Source organism: Gymnoscopelus microlampas (assembly GCF_963454915.1).
Source record: "Gymnoscopelus microlampas genome assembly, chromosome: 1".
Lineage (NCBI taxonomy): Eukaryota > Metazoa > Chordata > Actinopteri > Myctophiformes > Myctophidae > Gymnoscopelus > Gymnoscopelus microlampas.
The window spans coordinates 14,168,250-14,195,968 of NC_139962.1; the positions used below are offsets into that span (position 1 = coordinate 14,168,250).

Sequence of the window (27,719 nt, forward strand, 5' to 3'; positions counted from 1 at the left end):
AAGTGTTCACAATTGGTAAAGTTCAGTTGAGATCACGAAGAGGTTGGGACCCAAATCATACTTTATTTTATGTGGGTGTTGAAAATAGCAATGTTGTACAACCCTGTGACTTATTGCAAAAAAGTTGCACTGTCGTACCGAGCTTCCTCGTGTCCTGTCAGCTGCACCCCACGACTGACACAGCCCAGGTTAGCCAAACCAGCCTGTAGACCTGTGCTCTGGGGTTGCAAAAGCACAAGTTTGCACCATTGCTCAGCCAGTGTTTTTCACCAAAAAGTGACTTGTCAGTTGGCAACATTTGTATTCCCTTTTATTGAAACCAAAATTTGATTCTCATCATTCTTAATCTCAAAGAGCTTTTATCAATATTTCGTTATTCCTCTTATGTCAAACATGAGGACTGTTTCTATAAATCTTCTTCATGTAGCATGCTGATTCCACCTTCCTCTGACCTTTGCACACGTACAGTACTTTCTGTCAGCAACAGGTCATTGCAAATTATGCAAAACACTAATGCCAAGTATTAGGGATGCAAATGTTAAGGAATTGAATTAACAGTTGTCTTATTTTTGACAATAGTCAATAATAGTTGTCTTATTGATAATCAGTGTTTCTCCTGAGAACCTGAATTTTACTTTGCATCAAGAAGGTCTATCTGTCCTACATTCACAATTACAAACACATCATTCAGTTGTCTGTTCGCCATCTCTCAATTGTTCCCAAACTAATTGTCATCATTTCTTTTAAACTTTGATTGAAACTGAGATTTTGTGAGGCTACAGAAACGGCAAATTATTTCAATGTGTTGCGTCTGTGCACGTATACAAAAATCTAATCAATGCAATACATGTTGTTATATTCCTTAATCAAAGATTTATTGTACCATTTGAGAAACAAATATACTGGGCTCCAGATGTTTGTGAAGGCTTTCTGTAAGCATAGTAATTCTAATGTACAAGCAAGTCATCATATTCATTAGGTAGTTTCAGAGAGTTACGAGGCTCTGTAAATGCACTGTCAAATTAAAACAATACAGCAATGCGTTGATATTAAAAAGAAACTACTTCTCAATATTTATTATTTTATTTTAACACATCGGGTGCCAGCATTTTTTCATAACAACTTACCGTGGGTGCCAGCATTCTCCCCATTGACTGCGCTTTGCTGTTTAAAGTTTCCTCGTGCGTTACAAGCAAATCCACGCAAAAAAAAGCATCGATTCATGTTCTGCCATGAGCCTGGCTACAGGCTGGAACCATAACATTCCCCTCGCGGGTTACAACGGGGGAGGATCGCGCATGGCCGTTTTTCCCCACAGGAAACAGATTCGGAGATATAGGCGTTTCAAAGTAGGAAATAGACAGGAAACGGATGGGGGAAAAAAAAGTGTTTCCGGTGAGCGATCTGGCACTTCCTTCGCAGGATTACAATGGGTGCTCCCAGAGCTGCTCTAGCCCCGCCCGCGCGGAGAAAAACGAAAAAAACAAAAAGACTGAAATCACGGTTCAGACCGTGTTCGGCACCGAAGCTTCGGAACCGCCACTATGTAAACACACGGTTCAGACCGTGTTTGGCACCCGATGTGTTAAAAGCAATACTCTGTCAACTCATTAAAATCTTTAACTGGGGGTAACTTTCACTAGAGGAATAATATTTTACCAGGAGAATCTATACTTTGTCCATCTCTGTTTGAAATGTTGTTTTTTGTTTTGTTTTTGTTTTCATTCACTAACTGAAATGAGCTTCTCATGTGAGGTCACGAGGAAACGGTGACTCTGCTATCAGCTGGTCTGTGGTTGAGTGTAGAGGGAATTTCTCATCCGATGTGAACAATGGATAAAGGCTGGTCCTGAGCCTTCATGTTAGTTTCTGCTCTCTGTACTGCAATGTTTTAGCCACTTAAACCCCAAAGTTGGTTGACCGGGGTCCCTCAGGGCTCTATACTAGTGTATTTTCTGTTTTTTTGCTCTACATTAAAGTTGTGAGCTTGTAGACCTTCTATTTTCTGCGAAGGGTTTCCGCAGAATACGAATGCTGGGGTTTAAGTTGTTGCAACTTACAACTGGGGTTTAAGTTGTAAGTTGTAGGCCTATACCATAACCTTGTGAATATGTTCTGTCCTCAAAAACAAAACATAATTCCTTCTGCACAAGTGCATTTCAATTTGACCACTTTGCTGACTGTAATATACAAAAACTTGTTTTCTATAAGGGCACCTCACAAACCCCTCAGTACAGTAAAATCCTTAAGTGTTAATTTAACCTAGAGGATGTTCAGATGTAACCAAATGTACCCGTTGTCATCTGAAATATGACCCCTTTGACTTTCCACAGCAGACCTACACACTCCCAACGCATGCACATTGCGATGTTGTGAGCATGTAAATTCGCGTCCATACATAGTAATTCATTTGCTAATCGGTAGCAGCAGTAGCTAGAATTAGAATTGATAATCTAACTGGTTCACTGTTGAATGTGTCAGATTTGTTTTTGTAAGATAACGGAAGCACTCGGACATTCCACAGCATCTGTAGCAGAGGGGATTATGATCTGTATCGTGGACTCGTACCATCCTGGGACCTAGTCTAGCTTGGGGTAGGCCAGGGCAATAAATCAATATATCAATATTGTTGACCGATCTAAATTGCTGCTGACATTCTATATACTGTAGGTGTGAGAGCTGGCTTGTCTTCACAATCTGGCATTATCTCCCAACAACTACAAACAACGGTATTGTGACTTAATCACATATTGAATGCACATGTACCAGTTAGGGCTGTCACGATCATGAAATTGTACTTGACGATCCATTGTCATACAAATTATTGCGATTAACGACAGGGTTTTCTGTTTCAGTTTGTTAAAAAGTAACAAAAAGGTATACTTTGTTAAACCAACTTTCCATAGAAAAAATACGATAGGATGGCACCTCTTCAGTTAATGTACAGGGACAAATCCTAGAAATGCTACAGGAAATTGAGTTTCATTTAATTTTAATTAGTTTTTGCTTTGTAATCATGCTACATGCTGCTACTCTATCTCCTACATTTGGCTACATGGTCTCTCAACCATGTCACACCTCTTGTTCTCTCTTGCGATACACCAGGGAAATAATCTCTTTGCATGATGGATACATCCCCGGCAATCCTCTGCTGAGTCATTAACCATCCAGGAACAACATCTGATTGAGGTCATAAACTGTCCACCTCCCATTAGAAAAATAATTCCTCCTATAGGCTTGAAGAATCATACGGTGCAAGGAAAAGAGACGCCATCCAAGGATGAGCTTCCAAACAACAACCACTCTGTGACGGCAGTGTAGTGGTGAAATGCCACGTCCCATACAATCCCCTGCCCTATGTGCTCCACTGGCACAAACCCCTCTATGGAGTTCATCCAGGAATGAGGTACTCTGTGTTGTATGGCCCAATTAGTTGTTTATGTAACAGCAATCCCATTAGAGGATATTGTTGCACACATTGTGATGTTGGCACCTCTCTGGCCTCGGACACCCACTCTTTTCCCTATCACCTTTCTTACTTGAGTCGCCAGTATGTTATGGCCAAGTTTGGAAACCAGCCTAATACTTGGCCTACTGTCTCCAATGAGTCTTGTACAAAACTCATGTCTGTATGTATAAGGGATGCAACAGTTCTCTGTATTATATTGTACCGTACAGTTCGCCATCCACAGATCTATATGAACTTGTTAGGTTTGCAGTTACATTTCGCATTACAACTTTACATGCATTTCCTTGTGCCACATTGGTGAAGTGGTGACATAAGGTTTGTTTGTCCCTTGAGCATATGATAATAACTTAACAATGAATATTGTGTTTGTGGAAATATGACACCAGTCCTATACTGGAATATATCTGAAGGAAAAAGCTTTAAAGCCGAAATAAAGAAGGAAATGGTAGCATTTTCCTTGTCCTTGGGCACAAAACATGTACCGAAACCGTGACCCAAAACCAGAGCTACATATTGAACTGTGGGCTAACTGTCTTGCTGCATCCAAAGTACATGTATGTATTAGAACTGGGGCGGTATACATTTTTGGTTGTCATGGTAATAAATCAATGTGTACCGCCGGTTCTGCCGTTAACCGCAAAGAGAAAATCTTATTTAATCTTAAATAAGATTAAATCTTATTTTAGATCAAAAACAAACGGTGGAGTTGATGTGAACTTTGTGACAGTGCTGTCAGTCGACTACGGAGTCCCTAAAGGGTCATATTCTAAAATTCTTCTTTCAAAAACTTATAATCAACATAGTATGAATCATACGAATAAAGCTATTTAATGAACAGGGTATATATACCAGGGGTCAGCAACCTTTTTTACATGAAGTGCCATGTTTTTATTTCCTTGATAGTCAGCATGCCATATCAACATAAGTTTAATTATGACACCACATCAAAATGAAATATTTTTAAGACATTTTGATTGTCCATAAATATAACAACCTATTTTTATATTTGCTTTCACATCAGGACATTGTAATAAACAGACTGAGAGCAATAACCCACCTACGTATCTCGCAGACTCCCTCCCCAGTCCCCAGTCAGAGTTCAGAGTTTGAATAAATGTAGAATTATGTGCAGGAGGAAATTTGCATACAGATGTGAGGGGACTTGATATTCAAAAATTCTCTCTCACACTTATGCCAGTGTGCCAGTGATTACCCTTCTCTGCACCCGTACCTAAGGTTGCCTGGTTTATACTTTTTAGGTTGTTTTTGTTTTATAAAGACAAGAATGCAGGCAGCTGGTAAATGAACATGGACAAGTAATAAACCCCTCCCAGGTTAGGCGACGGTCAAGTTGTAAACCTTAGTCTCTACAGAAAGTAACACACTTTGCGTTCCAAAAATAACTGATTTACAATCTGACAACATATTGCATCGCAATGCGTTGTTAGCTTGTAGATCTGCTCTCCAGAGCAGACCCAGCCCCGCCCCCACCCCCGATCGTTTTGCAAGTGACACCCTCACATCGCTTGCACAACAACAGAGTAGCCTACAGTAGATAGATGGAAGACAGCCAATCGTGACACTAAACAATGATTTAACGTGAATAATTAGTTCTACAAGCGTTTCATTCTACGGGATGCCTACTGCTTTTGAGGTGCTGACGTATGTTGCTCGTAGTGACGGCAGAGCTGCCTTTACTCTTCCAGAGCCACAATATTAATTCACATATGTCAACTGGGACCACGTAAATTAATGCACGTTACGTAGCATCCATTTTCTTTATTCAGGGAAGTACGGCAATCTTTCCTCTTGTGTATAAATTACATGACATGGCCAATGATAAGTAGGCCTATAACCACGACATGGCTAATGATAAGTAAGCCTATAACCACGACATGGCCAATGATAAGTAGGCCTATAACCACGACATGGCTAATGATAAGTAGGCCTATAACCACGACATGGCCAATGATAAGTAGGCCTATAACCACGACATGGCTAATGATAAGTAGGCCTATAACTACGACATGGCTAATGATGAGTAGGCCTATAACAACTTAAAATCATTAAGCCTGAATGCATAGCAAGTTGGCAACACAATTGGAAATAAGGTAAGGACTTTGTACGGTGAACAAAAGATTGCTCAAATAGCGATAATAGCCGATCTACAAGCTCACACCTTTTAGTACACTGGTTTAGACAATGCATCTGCAGCTAAAATAATTATAATAGGTGTGTATAATAGGTATTTTCGATTTTGGTGGGCTATGTGCAGGCATTGGCTTTAGCAAAACATTATGCTACTAATGACCGCTGTTGTGCTAACTGAGTGAAGAGTTTTGAAAGAGTGCACTCGGTATTGAGAAATGCTGGTCGAAATTATATAAAAATATTTGTTCTATGCTGTTTTGTAGCCATGTTACAACTAAATTCGGTGGCAATTAAATTCCTTATAACTCCAATAACTTGAATCACATTTAAGATATTGTAACATTTGCTCACACCTTCTTTGAGAAAATGAGCAGGAAGTGAAATTGTTGTGTCAGTTCTTTCCAAGTGTGAACCTCTACCATCATGTCATTTGATCTACCCTTCCTATGCCTCCTTTTCTGCCTCCACCACATTATCATCTCCCTTTCTCAATGAGGTGATGGTTGAGTTTTCCCGCAATTTTCAGGATTTCAGGTTTTTCAGACCAGCACAATCCATTGTTTTCGCATGAGAAGTTTACAGTTTGCTTGTGTCCTCTTCTGGCTTTTATGCATTTCCGATCCCGCCCGTGATCCCCCCCCACCCCCCGAGGGTAAAGCTTTTGGACAAGGTGACCCCTGTTGCCCCTTGAAGTGGTGTTGTTTTACAAACTATAGACAAGAGCAGAGATGGGTGTGTTGATGGTGGTATGAGAGGGTAGAGGTAGGATTCAAGAGTAGGAGGGACGCTGTTGTTGGGATCATGGAGAAAAATGCTGATGAAGGCCTGAGTAGCCGAAACGCGTCTGTTTGTCAGAGACTGCTGCTGCGGTAAATAATCGAATTAAAAGAAAAATCACCTTGTGAGTGTGGACTGTTTCTGTAGATGAGACCATGGAGAAACATCTTATTTCAGTGCTGCTTTTGGGCATACAACTTCAAACCCATGATGTTTTACCTAATGAACTAATCAGATGCTGAGCGTTCAGAACCACCCCGTTTAGTGTGTTTGTTGTGTAACCTTTACTAGATGATGAACAACAAAAGCTGTTTGTTAAATCAACAGAAAAAGACTAACAAATACTGTGATTCTTTTGCTGGATGTTGTGATTACAATATATTAATTAGGACAACCACACTAATTAGGGCAACCACACCTTGTGGATGAAACCTTTTCTTTTATCAGCTGTGCCATTGACTGCTGTCTGTGCACAGATATGCACAACGAAAAAAATCCAAATGGTCTCCATTTTTAAAACCCCAGTCTATAAATATTATATTAATTGAGGATGAGGACTAACAGCACCTGTAAGGACATTGTTCTGTTACAGTCTGAAAGGGCATAACAGGCCTGCATATAACTCTGTTTCCACTGATGCGACAGAAAAAATAGGGTAGGAAGGAGAAAGCTTCTAAAACCAGGAAGAGACTGTATAGAGGGCAGGAGTGGGGAAAGAGTTGGCTGTAAAAACGTCAAACTGTATTTACTACTTACTGTAGAACTGTGCCATGCACTGTACTAATAGCTGCACCAAGTATTGCACACTTTTCTATGCTATGCTGTGGTCTCTGTCCACACAACTTCACACTTTAAATAAAATACTCAAGATTGTGCAGTAACCGTCTGCTTTAGTGTGCTTCATTTAAGTTTGTGTGTGAAGGGCTTAATACCCTTGAGGCAGGACGGAGCACTCTTGCTTCTATTCATCAGAACCCACCCTGGCTCTCTGCCCCTGTGACGTCTCAGGGCAAAGCCCTACTCACCAACCAACCACTTGAAATGACAACAGAACTATACTTTATTAACTGAAGAATTCTCTCCATCCATCCCATTGGCAACATCCTACCTGTCCTTAACCCATTAAGACCTGATGCCGATTCTACAAATGCCTTCTAAATCAGTATTTAAATCACACTTTCAATATTTTTTTAAAGTAGCAGAACAAGCTCGCAGTGTGACACGTGCTGTGATCTTGTATATCTGCTATTTTTGAATAGAACGCTAAAATCTGAAATGACATGGATGCTTTCCATGTTTGGACTGACAAAAACTCCCCCCACTGATGTTAATTAATGTCTCTGATGCTTAATGGGAGTTGTATCTCACTGTATCTCAGCGGAGTCAAAAGGCTGTGAATGTTCCTGAGCAGAGTAACAAGGCAAAAGGCCTCAGTATAAACTATGGTAATTTCAGGGAACTTTATTATGAAGATTTCAAACAAAGTAAGCAGGCACAGCTGAAGCTATTGTTCAAATACCCCAAAATGTTCTATTTATGTTGTGCTGTTAGTAATTAAAGTTCTATAGACAATAAGTTGTGTAAAGGCACAGTTAATTTATTTCAGCTGCCAGCAGATGAAAACTGATTTCACAATACTTTTGGGGGGATGGGGTTATGGAGAGAGATAGAAAGCCACATGATGTTCCTAGCCATTTTATGCTAATGACTTGCATGATCTTACATGTATATGTTACAGTATATGGTCATGCTGCATACCAAAAGAAGAATATTCTCCATGAGAGGTAGAGAATGGAGTGATTGTTTAATGACATTACACAGATCTGTAAGTAACATAAAAAGATTCTGGGCCTATTACAGGGCTGCCAAGTTTTCAATATACTTTGGACTGGAGTGAGATCTTGTTTGAGTATGTGAATTATGGAGACTGTGAAAGGTCAGTAATGGTGATTTATTTATTCTTACCTTTACCTATCTGGCAAGGTGATTTAACAAGACATGATATCTGATTAGATGTATGCTTCCTTATTTCAAGTTGTAATCTCCAGACATCCATCCATTCCATTCTCATGAGCACAATATCTCAGGAATATCTCAACTCAAGGGATTTTTTTTTAAATCTTGCACAAACAGATGAGATTTGGTTGTTCAAAGAAGCTCAAGGTCACTGTGACCTGTCGTCCTTTCCTATATCTTGTTGAGTGGAATGACTGGCCGAAATTTCATTTCAATTTCAGGAGTTTATACGCTAATTATGACATAGGCTAAAATAAGTTACGATTTTGGTGGTCAAGGGCAATATAACCTCATGTCCTTCCCATTCTCATGAAAGTAAAATGTAATGCCTGGAAGGAATTTCATTTCATCTGGCTCAAACGTTCACTTGGAAGGATCAATCCAGCTGATAGTGGTAGTAGTGCTTTTATAGAGGGAAATTTCACAGATTACCTATATGATGCGTGAGACGAGTACAAACAAACTGTTGTCTGTGTTTCCCTACTTGCCTGCTCGCCTCTCGTTGAAAATTCATTACAAGGTGCGTCGATCACTTACCCGTCTGAAAAATCCTTTATGCAGCAACAGCAAGCAAGCAACTGCAGCAAAAGCCTTCCGTTTACAGCAGTACTGTCGCTTGACATGAATGATTAGTGATATTTTATCAATATTACACATCGTTGCTGTCGGGCAGAAACCAGCTAACCCCATTTTTCAGCTTTTTCTTTTTTTTTCCATAAACACTGCTATTGAACACCCTTTACGTCTGTGTGTTGGTTAAACACATATTGAACCAATGAAAAGTATTAAAAAGCGCTTCTGACAGAACCAGCTAACTCCATTGGATCCTCAAACTTTCTGCTAAACCAGCTAAATCCACCAAAGGGGGGTGGAGTTAGCTGGTTTTGCTAACTCCGGCTCCACACCCTTTTGACCTCCAACCTCATTGTGAGCTTGGAGGTCCATTTAGCTGTTCTTATCAATGATGAACAAAACCTCCTAACTCAACTTTTTGTTTTGTTTTTTTCATTTCCTGAAAAATTAACATTTTGGAGTTAGCTGGTTTCTGCCTGACAGCAGAGATATAGAACATTGCATTGATAGAGGCTCCTCAACAAGCTATGTAATTAATAATGTGTAACTACATTGAAACAGTAAAATTTGTTCTAAAATCTATTCTTAGTGGAATAGGACCTTGAATTTGGGATTGAATAAAAAGTGGGGCAAATGACAACGGCTATTTCAAGGATCCAGGCAGTTTATATAAGTGTACAATTACAATATGGTACTTTTTGTAGCATTAAACAGCAGAATGTGTTGAGATTATCAGATCTGATTCATTTCCTCTTTTCCCCCTCGTGTCTGCCTCTTCGTGTACTTATAGATCTGCCTAAATGCATTTCTACTGTACATAGCAGCATTACTTGTATCAACTATGACATAGAGGTTTGTTTTAGCTCAGAGGCAGTGCTGGCAGTGGTAGCTGGCGGTAGCGTGACGGACTTTGTGTGTTTTTAGGATTAAAGTCTGGCTCCACAGGACTGCATGTTATCATCCCTCGGCGTTGGAATGGCAATGGTTCGCCAGTTTTTATTTATATTTATTTCAGAATTTAATTTAGAGCATAAACCCCTTGAGATGCATCATCTCATTTTCAAGGGGGTCCTCAGGCAAAATACATAAATAATAATAATATAATGATAATAAATCCAACGGCACAAAACGATCTTCATAGTAACATCAACAAGGACATACATGTACACATAATGGCTCCCACCATCCCAGACCACACTATATCTGTTACATGTGTCATCTGTAATACAATAATGTAATAAGTTACTAACAGCAATAATAATAACTTTATTATACCCATTGTACTTGTTGTCAGAGTACTTGGTGGTGCAGTACCCTTTATCATAGTATTGGAGACCAGTCTTTGACGTCGGTACTACAAAGTTGTATTGGTGACTTCAGATCTCCATATATGGGCATGAAAAAGGCAGACATACAGAGATCTCCATATGAATATATTTCTGTCTGTCTGTGTCCCATTTATACAATTATTATAGTATTATAGGTATAAATTCGTGGTGCAGCGGTTTTCGGTTTAAAACCAAACCGTACTGTTCGCCCTGCACGGTTCAATACGCCTTTATGAGGCGGAGTTCCCCACGACCCGCGAGTGAAACCACACTGGTTTTGCTCGCCAAAAACAGACGATCCACAAGTACCCTGACACATTGGGAGCCTGTAGATGGTCTATATTCGGCGGGCGACACCATCGGATTAATAAATGAGCATAATAATGATCCTACGTTGTTGTTGTCCTACCACTGGTAGCAGGAGCTCAAAATGTTTTCTTTCCGTCAGACATGTCCCATCAAAGACTGTAGATAACGCTTATAACGCTCTTCCTGTAAGTGTTATAAGCATAACATCCTTAAATCCTTGTGCTGAGATTAAATGCTGATGTTTAATTGCCATAAACTAAACTTTGAAGTGATATTTTTCTTTGCGACAGTATCCCTAATCCCTCTTCCCTGCACACATGTTTTTGCCTTGAGCATAATAATGAAAGTAAAGTCAGTGATAAGGTAATTTCTTTTTCTTGAAAATAATGAAAGGCAGAAAATGCTGGAATGTGTTTGAATAGAAAAATATTTTTTTATTGCTAATAAGTAAAATAAAGAACATTTTGGAAATATTTTACATTTGTCTTTTTACTTTAACGGAACCAAACAAAAACCGAGGTTTGAACCGAACCGTGGGCTAACTGAACCGTTGCACTCCTAGCATAAATGGGACACAGACGGACAGAAACCTACAGAGGGTTGTGGATTTACGGTTCTGGACAACCGCCCGTACGATCGGCTTCGTACTCGGCACATCACACCGCCACGTCACGGACAGTTCACCTATCACCGGTCTGTTTTCGTCTACAACTTAAACCCTTCCATTGCTCCCTGCTCAATCTGATCCGGAACTCTCCCTAACAACACTACATCAGGGATATAAATAGTGTGTGTGTTTGCGTGCGTGCGTCCGTGCGTGCGTGTGCATGAGGGGTTCTTCACAGAAAATATGCAAAGTATGTGGAGTTATATTTTTCCCTTACTTTTTGATTTGATTATTCTGACCCAGACAAACCAATAGAATGTATCCAGATTTAACAATTGATTAAATAGAGTAGAGTCCTTCTCGCCTCGGATTTAAATAGATTTTAGTTGATGGTTTCAGAGAAATGCATAATGTTTTATGCTTTACAGAGAGGGAGAGGGGGGGGGGGGGTGCGAGAGAGAGGGAGAGAGACTGACTGACTGATTGGAATAGTGGTGTTGTGGGGGAAGAGAGTGGAGTGGTGGATAGGAAGAGAGATAGGAAAAAAGAAAACAAAAGACTAGGGGAGGGGATACAGGAAAAAAAAACTTTCTAGACATCATTCTACTAATTACATGGGTCTGTAGCCTATACCCACTACAATAAGAAGTTCTAGCTTATTCCGCTTATGCGTTCAGCCGTTCACGACCAGAAGGCATAAGTGGAGAACACGATGAGGTCGTCATCAGGGCCCCATGCTGGGCAGCTATACAGCAGGTCCCATGCAGAGCTGTGAGAGCTCTGTGGAAGAGCTAGCAGGGAGGGATTGGTATGTGGACCTGGTGATTAGTAGGAATGTAACAATATTGTCGTTATCGCGATATCACGTTAACAGAAATATGGGGGGGGGGTGTCTGAATGACCTAAATAGTGGTTAATCTGTTTTAACTACATCAAATGTGACGGGAGGGTGCTATATGTTGCCCTCTGTTGGATGGATGAAAGACAAATAGAGACGTGGAGTCATTTATTGACTCAGCTTTCATTAAGACTAAACCTGCATTTGTGAAAGAAACATTGAACGGTACCATTTGCAACAAAACATGGATGCTTGTTAGGCTCACTAGACCATACCCGGTCGGCGCAGCGCATCCGTGGGGGGATATGCGCACATGATCTGGCAACCCGGGAGGAAGTTCGTCCCATAGCTGGGCAGCCGCAGCTATGGGACGACATTCTTTGACACAAAAACGCTAATAAGAAGCTGAGATTTGATTAAATTGAAAAACGGGCTTCACAGTTAAGTTTGGATGGTAATGGTCAATGGCTGTGTGCAAAATCAGAGCAATTGGTCCAGCCAGTGGGGAGAACCGGGTAGCTTCACCACCACCACTACAAACGCACGCACAGAGGTTACTAGAATTATAGTAGGATAGTAGGATAGTAGGATACAGGTGTAAAGTGTAAGCTTAGAAAACATCTCACATTTTCCACGCAACCTGCGGGGCTGATGGGACCAACGATGTATATTGTGCTGCATTGCTCCAGAGTGTTTAGTTTGTCTAGTTTAGAGGACAAGTTACTACTTGTACTTGTACCCTCATTGGAATGTAGTTGCGTCGATGCCGGGAATCTCTTGGCTTCCTTATTACTGAAGTAGCTTATTTATTTCACTGAATGACCACGTGGCCATGTTTATGGTCAATTTAACAAATGCCGTCTACATAGTGAGAATAGTGAATATGAATGTCTTATCACCGCTGGATGTTCCTCATAGATTACAATGTAGCTAATAGCTATTGCATAACCTTGGTGTAATCATTGACCGAGATATCACGCCGTTAAGAAAACCTAGGCTTCAGTTCATAATCATAAATCATCTTATTTAACATCAAAGGTAGTCTGTGGACAGTAGGTACACAGGGTTTCAATTGTCTCAAGCCACGCCCCTCTGCTCACATTCCTTGCCCTTTTGCAGTATGTGTTTTTACATGATGCCTTTGCTGACATTGGCCAAAACATGCATCATCCCCAGCATTTAGTGTCCAAGTGCCAGCATGCCCCGACAGCTTCTTGTTTCACTAAATATGGGCATGGAAAATGGAAGGCCCTGGGTGTTACTTTGTTTTCTATAATAACTTCATTATGTGGTTTGGGATTTAAATATCAGCCTGTGTCATCTGTTTGAGCTTCTTAATGCTGTTTGTGCACTCTTGCCCTCAATAGTATGTAACATGGCATTATCATAAGGATCAAGCAGAGGCACTGAAAAATCCACTACTCTAAATAGCTACCTGGTCTTTTTCTCATAAGTTTTCTCTTTTCTAACTGATGAGGGACACCACTATGTCCAGGGTCATCCTGCGTACTGTAGGTATATTTTCATGGTTCAATGGAATGAAACCCACAAATATTTGCATTTTTAAATCCATATAGTGTTTTAGAACGGTATCTAGATGTTACTTTAGCTTCCCTGCATGGTGACTTTCTCAGGCCCCCACTGGCTGGTTGGAAAACAGCCTGTGGGGGGGCCACTGTTCTCTCTCTCTGCCCTCCTTTCTATGACCCTCTATCACTTTATTATCAGGCCAGCTGAAATAATACCAGTCATACCGGTGGCCATCTACAGCCAAAACCAATAACCTTGGCTTGTTTTTAATACTCCAGTCAAGGAACAGTGTTATTTCAATCAAAGCTATTAAAATGTGTGAGTGAGGCTGCTGTCATTGCCGGCGACGGGTATTTTTCTAACCTCGTTAATAGGTCAGGGAGTGGACTTAGGTCATCACTATGCCTTCACAAAAATCCCAGATATTTTTGCTCAAGAATTGTTTTGAAAAGTGGTGACTGTTTTTCCCTCTCTGTCTGGACACTGCAGTTAATTTTGACCCTGATGCAAGTCTGTTTTAATGAGAGCTGGATTAAAAGGCATGATTGCTCACTCACACAGTTCAGGGTACAGTGACATTTTCTTTGTTTCTTATTTGATCTAGAATTGACTTTATTTACCATATTTGTCTTCATATTTATGATTGCCAAAGTAGTTGTGTGACCAACATTGAAATGAAGTAAAACGAGACGAGATGTACCATAAGGACACATGGGGAGAGTGGAGTATTAATGATGACTATGATAAAACTGTCAATATAGCAAAACAATAACCTGTTTCCAGATAAACAGATTATAAGCGTTCTCCTTTTAGACAGATGGAACTAAAGTCTGCTATTGTTTAGTAATGGGCCCAGGCCTTATTATCTACACTGTGTCCTTGTCCTTGTGTGTAGGCTATACAAGCCAGATTGTCATTGTACAAACATGGCATTTAACAATAATTTCTCTTTTATCAATTTTATCTCCTGCAAGAGTCTAGCCGTCTAGGGTTGTGTGTGTGTATGTCAGTCTGTCCGTAGGTAATCTTGAGATCCTCTGGACCGATCACTGCCAATTTCAGCCAAACTGCCAGATGTTTTCACGCATGTTTTATACTTTTTGAAATATGTAATTTTAGTCAGTGGGGCTGAAACCTTGCTCAAATTTGCTGTAGGTATAACATTTGCAGATGGTATTTCTAAGGCTGAAGTTAAAGGTATAATTTCTTTTTTTGATTTATTGAAAACACATGCTTGGTTCTGGTGACTGATATTGGCCTAATTCATGAGGGGGCTGTCTTTTTATTAAAAACAATTGTAATGAAAAAAAAATACAAAAAATACAAAATATGTATTATAAATGTTTTTTTATTTTACTTGTTTTAACAAAAACACAGCCCATCACTCATTAGAAGGACAATCTCAGTCACCAGAACCAGGGACGTGTTTTTTTTCGATGAGTCAAATATGGTTAACATGGAGTTACAACGGGTTTATATAGGAAGGGGGAGTGTCTGATAAAATACCCCTTTAAAAAGCTTCCAATTTTACTTTAAAAATGGTGCAAGAGCCCTGCACAGACTGGCCACATGAATCACGAGATACACATGATGGGAGTCGCACGTTGTTAGACCCTGTCTTGTCTTTGGAAAGCACTCTTCACCAGAAAAAAATTGATAATGCCACTCAATAATACCACTTATTTTGCCATAGGGTAGTTGGAAGGGGCAAAGGTCACCTGCATGGGGCCACTTTAGAAAGCCGATCCCCTGCCCTAATGGTGACTGTCGGAAGTAGAAGAAAATAGCAAGGAAAAGTTTTGCCCCCTGGGTCTGGGTCATAGGTCACCTAAAAGAGTGGGGCTCAGTCAGCAGCTGGCTAGACAAGTCTCCATTTCGGATCTTTAGGCTCCAAGAGTGAGGATATCTTGGGAATGATCTTCAGGGAACAACCCAATGTCCATTTGTCTTCAAGGGTCTCATTGGTAGGACTCACTCCAAAGGCACTAATGAGTTATGAACCCAGACTCTTCTCATGTATCAAAAATCTGATCTATGATGATATTAATCAGCCATCTGTTGGGGTATTTGACTAGACACATTTGAGTCACCCCAGTGACAAAAATAATGAGATATCCGATTTTCCTCATTATGGTAGGGCCGAGCCATAAGGAGATTAAGGACAAAATTAAATATGACAATATCATTTACCAAATACCTCTATTGATACTGTGACAATATTGTGGGGATGACTATTCGTACTTTGACAAAATATGTAGTCAATGACATTTTTGGTAAATATTCATCAGTAATGCCTATATAATAACTAAGTGGGTAATAATAGAACAGTTGGAGCAGTCAGGTAAGTTCATAAAGTTACATCACATTACTGTAATGTAGCCTTTACAAACAGGAAAAGACAACACTTAGACCGATGCCATATCACAATATGATATCCAAACAATATCTAGTCTCTTATCAAGACATGAATATAATATTATACTGTATATATTATATTACCCAGCCCTATCATATTGGAATTCTACTGTGTAGAGAGTGAGACCCATTCTTCCTGCTTTGACCCATCTCCCAGGATACAAGTAGGTTGGATGGCTTGGTACTTTTTCAGTCTCTCTCCACCAGGGGGCGTGGCTGCACATCTGAGGGGTGCCCCCATTGGTCGAAGCCAGCTCTTTGCCCAGTGGGAATGGTCCTTCCTTTAGCAGCCATCCAGATATTGTTGCTGTCGGGTGTAAACCCTGAATGTCCAAAACCATTCCTTTCTTATTATTTTACGAACATTTGACAGTTGTGAGCTTGTAGATCTGCAATTTTCACTACTTTTGTGCAACACTCTTGTATGATGAAATAGGGCATACATTTACGAAAAGACATAAGAAGTTGAAATATGGAGATATGAGGTTTCTGCCCTGCCAGCAATGATATTTCGCTAGTGTCTACTGAGGGGTGGGTGTTTTTTTCTTTCTTCCAGAGAGCCATACTGACTTCAATAAAGTGAGGGAAGGGATATTGGACATTTGAATTGAAACTTGAAACCCAAAGTGCTGATGTTAAATCTGACGATTATCATTTATCACATTTATTAATTATTTTTTCAACAGGTGTATGTGGATTGATTGATTGAAGTTTTTATTTATGTACTCAAAAAGGTAACAATCAATTACCATGAATTGGAATCAAGTTAAATTCATTTGCCTCGGGAACCGTTAACATAATGCTGCCTTTTATCAATTAGATTTGTTTTATTTTTATTTTTTATTTGGGGGGTCGTTTTGTTTACCTTTTGAAGATATCGCAGCCTGGATTGAGATGGTCCACAGGCCCTTGGGCCGTATGTTGCCCATGTGTGGTCTACTGTCTGTCTAGCCTGCATACCAACACCAGCACGTCTCTTCCTTGCCCTGAACACTTGGCCTAAACCATCAACTTGGCATGCTCTAAGGAGAGGGAGGGGTACTGCAAATGAAAGCATCAGTCTGTCTGTCTGTCCCATAGCAACAGACACTTTGTGCTCCTGTCTGAGATTACTGCTTACTTGCCCACTTCCCATCAACCTTCTAAGTTCTCACATCTCCACTTTACATTTTATATGTTCACTCTCTCTGCCAATTCATACTGTGTGTTATATTGTGCAGAAATGCATTTTACACACACTTGTCCATAGGGACTTTTGTCCCTGCCGCCTAGCACTCTCACGAGAGGCATTGCAAAAGTGACAAGGTTGTTTATATTGCTTTATTATCTGCCGGTAATTTGTATGTTCCATACAAACATTGAGGGCTCCCTTCTACTCCCCCTTATGTCATTTACGGAATACCTTTGATATTACAAGTAAATGACATTAAGGGAGTTTGAGCTCTGTCATCGATGTGGCCAAAATGAAATGTTCTTTTGCTGAACAATCATTGACAGGATATCCACCCCCCCACTTGCTTGGATTTCAATTGTTTTTACTTAATGGCCTAGAAGATAAACCCTTACTGGCAAAGCAGTTGGCAGAGTGTGTTCTAGAACTCTCCATGGCTCTGTTGCTGTTATTTGAGCTCGTACCATAATGGTGGTGGCTGGTGTTTTACAGTTTTCTGATGGGGGATATTGCTCCAATAAATCGTTCAGACAGCATGATGTGGCACTGTTGGAATCACACTGCAGAGTCTTTGCAGATAAGTGTGGAGATACAAACCTTCTTTGGCATCAAGTGCTGCTCGGGCCTTTTCACAGGCTAGAATTACTTATTTTTTTGGTATGAAAAGCCAGTGATACAGGTCTGTTGGCAGTCAAAGAGCTCAATTGGTGAAATATTTTGTATTTGTTTGCCTTTCTAGAATAGAACATGACAAACATTTCTGAACATTTCCATATGAAGGTGTGCCAAAACGTTGCAATATTAATATGTAGTCCATGTCAACATTTACAGTCAAATTTACATTTACAGTCACTCGTATACTACATAGGTGGCTGCTGGCGTGGATACCTAGAGAAATTATAGAGGCTACAGTAGGATCTATATTATAATTTATTTGGTAGTCCATGTTAACATTGACAGTCACTCATGGAGGTTATAATTTCTTTGGTAGTATAAGGATAATGGGAAATGGCATCAGAAATCAGTTACTTCCATTTTCTGTCTGTTGGTATTTTTTTCCTGTTGTGGTTCCTTTTGAACCCATTGGGTTTTTAAATGAACCACCCCAGGGTTCACCTGGGAGCAGCCTGACGTCACCTCAGAAGTAGTCCATGCTGTAACACAAGGTGCTCTCATATCACGCACGCACACGCACACACAAAACCCCCTTCTGTCAAGGTTTGTCTTGAGACAACACTGCTATTCATATTTCATCAGGTTCTGTCCTGTAGACACTGTAAGAGTTCCAACTCTCTAACCACAGACACACCTTACAAGTCTGCACGCTGACTGAGGTCCTTGAGTTGACCATGAACCTGCTGGTTGTTCATGTGTCATGGCTGAAGACAAAGGGCGACCGTGCCTTTGCTGTTAGGGCTCCTTGACTCCTTGACCTACCTAAGGAGCTCAGGCTTGCTAAATCATTGTCTTCTTTTAAATAACTGAAACATACAAAGAATGTGTTTTATTCTCTCTTAATGTTTTATTTCTCATTGCACTTATAATTTTATAGGACATGTCATGTTTTTTTATACTTTGCTGACATGTTTTGCTAAGTGCTTTTATAAGTAGTTATATTAACATGGAAATTGCAAAGGTCAAGATCTCATGACATCATCCAAGTGACTTTACAGATGTCTTCTACGATCACTGTCATCTATTAGCCATAACCTCAGCAAACCAAATACTGTAGATGTGGTTTCATCATTTCACATTCAGCAAACATCTTTATGTTATTGCCTCCCATCCCGTCTCTTGCCCACCGCTCTCGGATGGCAAGCTGGCGTGTCCTGTTGGTGACATTAGAGAACCGTCACAAGTAGTGACAGTCTGTAGAAAGTGATCGCCGACTTTACATGATGATAACAGAAGGAGTCTCTAATTAAATAACTAATTTAGGCACTGTATGTAACGATGCAGGCAAAGTAGCTTGACATGGCACACCAAAAACATCAACCTGATGAGCCATGTAAAACAAGGACATAGAAAGGCTTGGACTTTTGTTCAGCTGTGCTCAGAATGAACTACTATGTGGTTTCTAAATCATATGAGGCAGAATTCGCATTTCATTTTCTTTCTTTTTTAATTGTAGAATGTTGTAAATTGTCACTATGTAGCCCTAAATGTTTTTACAATGTTGCAATTCAATTTATATTTTTTAAAACACTTTAAAGTGAGCAACTTGGTTCTGACTGGATACTCCTACTAGACAAGACTTATTTACTTACTCTTTGGCAAGACTCCCAATGCAAGTCTAATCTAAACTGGTGCATGAGCAGAATGAATCCAAACAAACACGCCCGTATGGGATATTTACGTGACTGATGTACATACAGTGCACCCTGTGGCCAGGTCCCATTTTGGCGCCTTTGTCTCCATGCGAGGGTGAGCAGTTTTAGTAAGTTGACACCCAGTTCTTCATATGACATGTCATGTGGAGGAGGCCTTTTTGCATGTTTGTGAATATCACCACTGCTCTGTTAACGCCAGCCTGGCAGCGGACAGTAATCCGAGCCCACAAGGAGCTGACGCAGGGTGTGTAAATTAAACGTGTCCACCTTCCACCTCCTCCTTTCCCTCCAACGCTCGGCCTCTCGTCGCTTATCCTGTCATATTATAACCTAATAAAAAAGTGACGATGATGTCTCCCGCTGGAAATAGAACGAGGCTTTTGCTACGTTTATCACGTAGGTGAGAGCGTAATGGCAAATCGTGTTATTTTCGGCGAGCAATGCAATCGTACGGCAAAGTATAAATTTGTGTATGGGGGGGCTGACGTCTCAGACAGCTGATTGTAAAAGGCTGACACCTAATCCTGCTACCGTGCGGCTGGGATCAGGGAGCTCTGCTGCCACACCACCCAGTTTAGACGGACGGGTTAACGGCAGCCTCTGGCCCGGCAGCATCCAGCAGGGGTCAGTGCCAGGACCACTTCAAATGTGCAAACCATAATCCCCCCCACCGAGGTTAATATTTTCAGATGGAGGCGAGCGAGCGGAGTGTGTTGGGGGGTGCCACTGCCAGCGTAAGCAAGGTCTTTTGGCAGGCCTTGTTCCGTGCTTGCGGTGGTGATAGACACCGACGCAATTACTCATGGTTAAGGCATGCACAGAATGTATTCTTAGCCCCTGTCTTCCTATCAGACACTGGAGAAAGGTTGGAGGGTCAAAAAATAAAGAGGTAACCAGTCTGCAGGGCTGTCTGCACCGCCGATGTTTACCGGGGAGGGGGGGGATATTTTAAACCGGGGAGAGCTCACATATTTACCCCAGAGAGCTTGACTGACCTTGCCATTTGGTTGGGGCAAAGACGCCTGAGAGACTACTGATAGACAGGGAGCTCTTCAGTTTAGCCCTGCTGAGCACGTAGCTGGCGGCTTGTAGAGAGGAGGGGGAAAATAACTTACCTGCGATTCAAGACGAGAGGAGGAGGAGGAGGGGTAGAAGACGAATCAAAACTACATTGCAGCAAGGAAAGCACGGCAGAAGAGTGAGCAGGCTTTTAGAAGGCTGACTAATAGGGGAGGATACAGGGAAGGAATACGTTGAGCGTGGAGAGCTGTAGCAGCCAGGCTGAGTTGATTGTTTTTTTCCTCCAGAGGAGGAGCTGCAGTCGCCGTCCAGGGCTGGACCCGGGGCTGGCAGGGCTGGTCCTAAACTGCTTCTCCACCTCCCCATCTCCACCTCCTTCTTTATACCTCCTTCCCTTCCGTTTAACTGAAAGACCACACTGCTGTGCAGTAATGAACTCACAGGCAGAGCCCGCGAGCAACTGGGGAATGCACAGAAAATCCTGGCAAATCGACCTCTTGTCCTCCAGTGAGGAATTGACCTGGGGTGAGCTCTTCCAGCAGAGGACCCCCACTGCAGTCTAAACTGTTGCCAGTTTGTCCTCCCTCCTGGCAGTTGTTTTTGCACTCACTGGCTGAGTGAATTGTGTGAATCCCAGGGGGATTTTGTACACACACATTTATATATATATACCTTTTTTTGGGGTTGTTTTTTCTTTCTTTATTTTTGTTTTTTGAGAACCGGAACCCTGGCAGCCTTTGCAGTAACGCTGTGCAAGGACCAGCTTCATTCTCCCAAGATGAGTCGCTGGCTGAAATGCACCTCCATGCACTTTGTAGGTATCCTCTGTTGACATATGGAAAGTTTGTTTAAACTAACAAGACATCTCTAAAAACAGTTATTGTATTTGGATGCTTTCTTTTTTCCTTGGAGACTGAAAAACCTAACACTGTGTCTCTCCTCTGTATTTTCCTGGTCTTAACTGTAAGCCAGTACATGTTGTTGTTTAATGGAATTGTGTAGGTGCCACTGCCAATGGAGTTGTGGTTGAGTCGAAAAGCTGCTTGACTGTGCTTAGACACTGAGGTAGATTATCCCACACAGATTTCATTGCACTCCTTTCATTTCGGGCCACTGTGTGGACCCCACTCAAGAGTCAGAGTGCTACACAAAAGTGCATTCTTGCACTAAGAGCTCCGTGTTCCCACGCTTTTTGTACAAGCTCTCAAGGATATCTTTATAGGGGCGAACTGACTCGGAACGGAAGTCAAGGAAAGTTAGTAGTACCGCTGTTATTTCTTTCATGACTGCATTAGAGATACATTTGAGATAGAATCAAAATGTTAGTATGTTATGCACTGCACTGCAGGTTCTGAAGGTCATTAAGAACATTAAATGTGTGTGTGTGTGTGTGTGTGTGTGTGTGTGTGTGTGCGGGGGGGGGGGGGGGGGGGGGGTCATTATTGATCCGGTAAAAGGAGATGATGTTCTGAAAGGGGGGTATGAGTGTCAGTCTCCTGAAAACACCCCTTCTCTCAGCAGTGATGTATTTTGTTTAACTATGTATCACAGCAACCCTTTTCTCAGGTTTTTGTAAAACATTTAAAGTACACCCCCCCGGTGCCTTCTCCCGCTGCACACACAGGTTTTTGACACTCCCTTCTCGCCCCTCTGCAGAACACTGATTGGAACAAGTATGACGACCGGCTGATGAAGGCGGTGGAGCGCGGGGAAGTGGACAAGGTGGCCGCTGTGCTCAGCAAAAAGGGCGTTATCCCGACCAAGCTGGACGTGGAGGGACGCTCTGCGTGAGTGCACACACACAGTTACACACAATCTCTCTCTCTGTCTGTCTATTTATCTGTCCCTCCCTCCCTCCCTCCCTCCCTCCCTCCCTCCCTCCATTCTGTCGTGTTGAATAGCAGCACCTCCAAAAGTGCTTAGTGGGTCTAATTCCAAGCACTGAAGCTGTCTCCTCCTTCATTCTACCTCTGCACATGAGGCGTTCATCCAGAGTGAGGTCATTGCAACACTGATTAGCCTCTCGCCTCATTTTATGAAGTCCTCCTGCAAGCCAAACCCTAACCCACCCTAATAATGTCTTGTAAACATCGGAGACCCATACTCTCAGGGAACTCTCTCCCTCCACCTGCCCTGCACATGGATTCCCTTGGAATTCAATGTCATTATGTAGCCACGTTTATTTCCAGGAATTCCTGTTTTAGCCTCCCTCTGTCTCTCAAGGTCAGTGGAGGAGTTCACGGATGGTATGAGGAACATTTGTGGTCACTCGCCATGGCCTGACTGCTTTGGCCCCGAAGCTGTTTATATTGTGACCACACAGGAAATGACTTGCTGCAAATACAGATCTGTGACGGATTCAGTCTGGGCCACTGTTCTGGCCCACTGTTCTGGGTGTATTTGGTGAGCTTTGAAAAACAAATCTTTTACAAAATGTTGGATATTATTAAATGCATTTATTGAACATGAAGAACAACAGAGGAGCATAGCAGAAGAAGCAGTGGTAGAACCGGGTCAGAAACATGCTGTTGGACAATCCAGGGCCAATTCTTTTTACATTTCTTATGGACACTGTCTTTTTTTAATTCTACCGTTGGAAAATAATGGGCACATCCTTGGATGAAATGTCTTCTGTCTAAAAATGCCAACCTATTTAATTACCTCCAGCCCTATGAAAGAAGTTGCTAAGCCAGACATATTTTCTTCCCAGGAGGTAAATTTAACCAGATTCCAACACCAGCATTTTAGGGTATCCAGTCCTCCTGACCTTGATCCCAGATATTTGAAGAAGTCACTGGGCTGTGATCTCTGTTTCAGGTGTATTTTCACTCTGGCTTTGTTGCAGCCTCCGGCTATAAAGCACCAAATTCCACAAGTCAACATGCTGAGTATTTCCAGCAGTGTGTGAGATGCTTTCACGGCAATGGCCATTGAATAGACCCAACTACTGTGCACATGCACGTTGAAAACAAATAAACAATTACACATACTACATTCCCCAGAGATGTGGCTTGCATTATCATAAGGTGCCAGAATTTGTCGGGGCTAAATTCAGCACCTTGGCACCAGCCATGTAGTAAAACTCACTGTATACAGTCTCTGTCATCCTTGGCATTCAGTGTTCACTTGTCACGTTCACAGCTCTTGACTCAGGACAGCCCACCCAGAACCAGTATATATGTTGTTTATCAACACATGGGCTCTCCTCATCATATCGGGGAAGGAGATATGTTTTTTTGAAAAGTCAGCTACTTTCAGCTTCTTTGTTGATTAAGCAAGTCCCTAGATCGGGGGCTGCACACAGAACAAAGGATGGTAGAGTGACAATCCAATCTTTTTTAAGTCTACGCATCTACATCTGTGGGGAAACTAATCACTAACTGTAATCCCTGGCATATAACTTGAAATGCCTTGGGTTAGCTAATGAATTAAGCTTGAACCGCTCTATTAAGCTATGCAGTTTGGTTCTCCAGCACAGCACATTGTTAGCTAGATGGTTTCTGGCAGTTAATCCCATCCACCACACCTTGGCAGTTGTGATCGCTGACAGGGGTTTAGCAGTACGAGAAAGAAAGCCATCTGAGATGCTTATACTGACACGTGCCCCTCCATCACAAAGCTACAATACTGTCTAAAGATAACACGCTCGACCATTGTTTTGTAGGATTAGCGGTAATGAATTGTTTGTCTTTTATTAGAATAACAAACTGTGAGCTGGCTGTTTAGTCTATATGTGGTTGAGCTTGATGCTGTGACGTAATCATGTTTTTTACATTTTCTAATTCAAGTTCAGGATTAATATCTATTTGCAAAGCTGATATTGACAGGGTCAGGGGGGTCAAATGGGACAAATTGATGTGAACACTCAACACTCATCTGAAGCATATAACCATTGAAATGCTTCCCAGTGTCAGGATCAGGCCGTTGCTGACTGAACTAGTGCACCTTGACAGTAGAGTAGACCAGGGGTCTTAAACAGGGGATCCGGGACCCCTAGGGGGTCCTCAGAGCTACTATAGGGGGTCCGCCAAATCTTTGTGTGATAGGATTTAGTTTTTTTACATTAACCACTTGAACCCTAGAATTCCTTTTCTGAGGGGAACATTAGAACAGAGAGGCTATAGGTGTAGAGGGAAAAAAGAGCAGACTAAGTAAGAAAAAAAAACAACACAATTTTATACAATATAGAGTAGGGGGGTCCCTGCTTCATCTCTCTCTCAGCTAGGGGGGTCCTTGGCCTGAAAACATTGAAGACCCCTGGAGTAGACCATTGATTATAGACACACATGACAGGCAGATGATGCAGACCATGATGGTGCAGTACATGGCTCCACTGCCATCCATTACTCTCTCTATCCCGTCTAATAATAGCACCCATATCCCCTGAAGTGTCAACCTGAAAGCGCCCTGAAGGAGCAGGTGGTCAGATGAAATGACATATCTACATGGACTCATCCCACTCAAAGAGAGAGAGAGAGGGAGAGGCAATGCTGCCTGGAGTGCCATTTGTAAATCTATTTTAATGTACATCTGTGCTTCGGAAAACACCTTCTACATTTGTAGGGATTCATTCTTTAATATTTCACAACAATGATTATAGTGGGTAAGAAGGTCAATTTGTTTAAGATATAGAAGTTATGAGGGCTTTTACGCCACACGTATTCTACATATTTTACGTTATACTTCACGTGTACTGTTGAAGTTGCTCTGCAGATCAACTTAAGTTGTTGCAAGACCTTAGTCACCAATTTCAGGAGAAAAATATTTAATTTTGACCTTAAAGTAAGGATGGGCAGATTATCTGAACATTTTAAGTCTTAGCAGAGTGCAAACAGAGAAGTAAGTATACTAAACTCCATGCATGTTGCTTCACAATACACCGTTCACTGTGCTCTGATGATGGCATGAGGCCCACATCTCAGCCGCTATTAACCACTTGAACCCTAGCATCCCTGTTCTTGGGGGAAAGCATTACGTTGTGAGCTTGTAGATCGGCCATTTTCGGCAAAGAGATTTGTTGTAGAGGTGAAAAAAAGAGCAGACCAAGTACAGAGCCGGCCCCAGTCAACTAAGTATTAGTTTACTGTACTATAGACTCTATACTATAAACTATATTATAATATAGAAGGTTTAGAGGTGGTTAAAGTGTGTATTCCCTCACTATTTAGGATATTAACATAGGGAACAGGTTGTGCTTTCCAGACCAAAAGCTTTGTAGCTAGTTGGTTTCTTTGTGATGTCAGTCAACTTATTTTCTTTGGATTTGGTCCATATTTGTCAAGTAAAGTCACCAGGAAATTGGCCGCCCTCATTAATCTTTCGACTTATCGGACATTGTTTTGAAGCATTCCTCCGGTATACAACCCCTGGAAATTCCCTTTGCCCATTAGAAATTTTGTTGTGAGTCATATCACTTATCTCTTTAGTGTGCTTCCTACCCAGTGCCTGCCCTTGGAGGTCAAGGCCCTTTGAGTAGCAGCATCTCCCGGCCATCAGCAGGGTTTTTTAATACCATCACATGGTTTTAAATACCGGCGCCAGTGTTGAGGTGTCAGCCTCCCTGTCTCCCCGGCAGATACTTAGGGGTTAGAGAGTAAACAGGGCCCTGTGGCTTGGCAGTCAACACACTAAGATTGGTTTACAGACAAGTGTTTTTCAGACCATGGGGAGAGAGGCGGCAGCTTCGGATATGGGTCAACAGAGCAAGTGAAAAACACTTGCCGGCAATTAAAGGAATGATGATTAAGGGGAATTAGCATGACGTGGCCCAAGCCAACATGCTGCACAGTAGAGTCTGAGTTATACTTAATTGCGCATTATGTCACACACTGAAAATAGCCAATCTACAAGCTCACAACGCGTCGCAGTGCGACATGTTGTAAGCTTGTACATCTGCTATTTTCGGTGCGCAACGCCGGCATGCAAATAAGGATAAATCAGGCATAGCGAGGAAGCTTCTATGCCTGATTATGAGGGCTCTGTTAGGAGAATACAAACTAATATGGCTAAGATTTAAATTGGACTATCATAAATTTACAGACTCTAGAGTGGAATTTGTACTTCATCACATGAAGGTGTTGCTTTTTGAAAATAACAGATTTTCAATAAAAAATAAAACATGTATAGAGGAAGCTTTAGGTTTGTGCTTTCGAAATAGTGAACTGCTGACAGCAAGGTTCCGGGCATCCATTTACAATCTTACCCTTGTCTTTATATTTCACTCCAACCTTTCCATCTCTCACATGTTCTAGTGCCCTTCTGTACAGTACTCATGTCTCATGACTGTGCCCATTCTTCCTCCAACACTTCTTACATTTTTTGTTCCATTTGACAGCTTCCATTTGGCTTCAACTAGAGGACACATAGACTGTCTGAACCTCTTCCTGGGACACAATGTGGACATCACAGCAACTGATGCCACCGGTGAGACAGTAATCATGATCGCATCATGGTTGTGAGATGTGTGTGTATATGGTAATGAATGATGAGACAGTAATCACAGTCAGGTCATGGTTGTGAGCCGAGTGTAAATGGTAATGAATGCTATGGCGGACTGACTTCACCTGATTCTACCCTGTGATTTACTTTGCCTAAGTCATGATAAACATGATTACTCATGGGTGTAACATAGTTATCAACACTTAACCAAATACATATATTATACTTTGGTACATGACCGTGTGGTATGAGAGAAAATACTGAAGAAGTGTTGACGCAAGTCAACACTTCTTTCAGTTGAACATGGGTTGTTGTTAGCCTAAAGGTGCTAACTGCTAAGACAAATGTAGTGTTTGATTAAAAGTGAATATAGAGTCATTTGCAAGTAGTACATAGTGTGTACTAATATAATGTTCTGATGTACATTTATCATTGTCTAGGTAAAAATGCTCTTCATCTGGCTTCAAGAAATGGACATTCTTTGTGCGTGCAGAAACTCTTGCAGGTAAAGTGACTCCCTCCCTGAGGAACAGTTAAAAACAGAATTCCACGTACAGAACATGTACTGTACAGATTGCATGCTTGACAGTTCTGCCTCGCAGTTACCCAAACAACAGCTACTGCAGGCTGCTAGGGGAATTGGCTGTTGCTGGGGCAGTTCCTAGCCTCACAGCTCAGACAGCCGAGCCAACATATGATCATTCAACACCAGGTCCTGTTGAGTCACCACCATGGCCTGCGAATGGA

At 41.6% G+C, this 27,719-nt stretch overlaps 1 protein-coding gene across 2 annotated transcripts in view; it reads left to right on the forward strand.

Moving 5' to 3' along the window:
* Nucleotides 1-27,719, forward strand: part of uacab (uveal autoantigen with coiled-coil domains and ankyrin repeats b) — a 49,341-nt gene that overhangs the window by 5,013 nt on the left and 16,609 nt on the right. Inside the window, exons 1-4 of one of the 2 annotated variants that reach the window (XM_084078256.1) lie at nucleotides 20,570-21,348; nucleotides 22,191-22,321; nucleotides 26,869-26,957; nucleotides 27,413-27,477. In XM_084078256.1, coding sequence (XP_083934382.1) covers nucleotides 21,313-21,348; nucleotides 22,191-22,321; nucleotides 26,869-26,957; nucleotides 27,413-27,477 — 321 coding nt within the window. In that variant the 5' untranslated portion in view covers nucleotides 20,570-21,312. Of the gene's footprint in view, nucleotides 1-20,569; nucleotides 21,349-22,190; nucleotides 22,322-26,868; nucleotides 26,958-27,412; nucleotides 27,478-27,719 lie in introns of those variants that run through there. The other variant, XM_084078255.1, reaches the window with a different exon arrangement.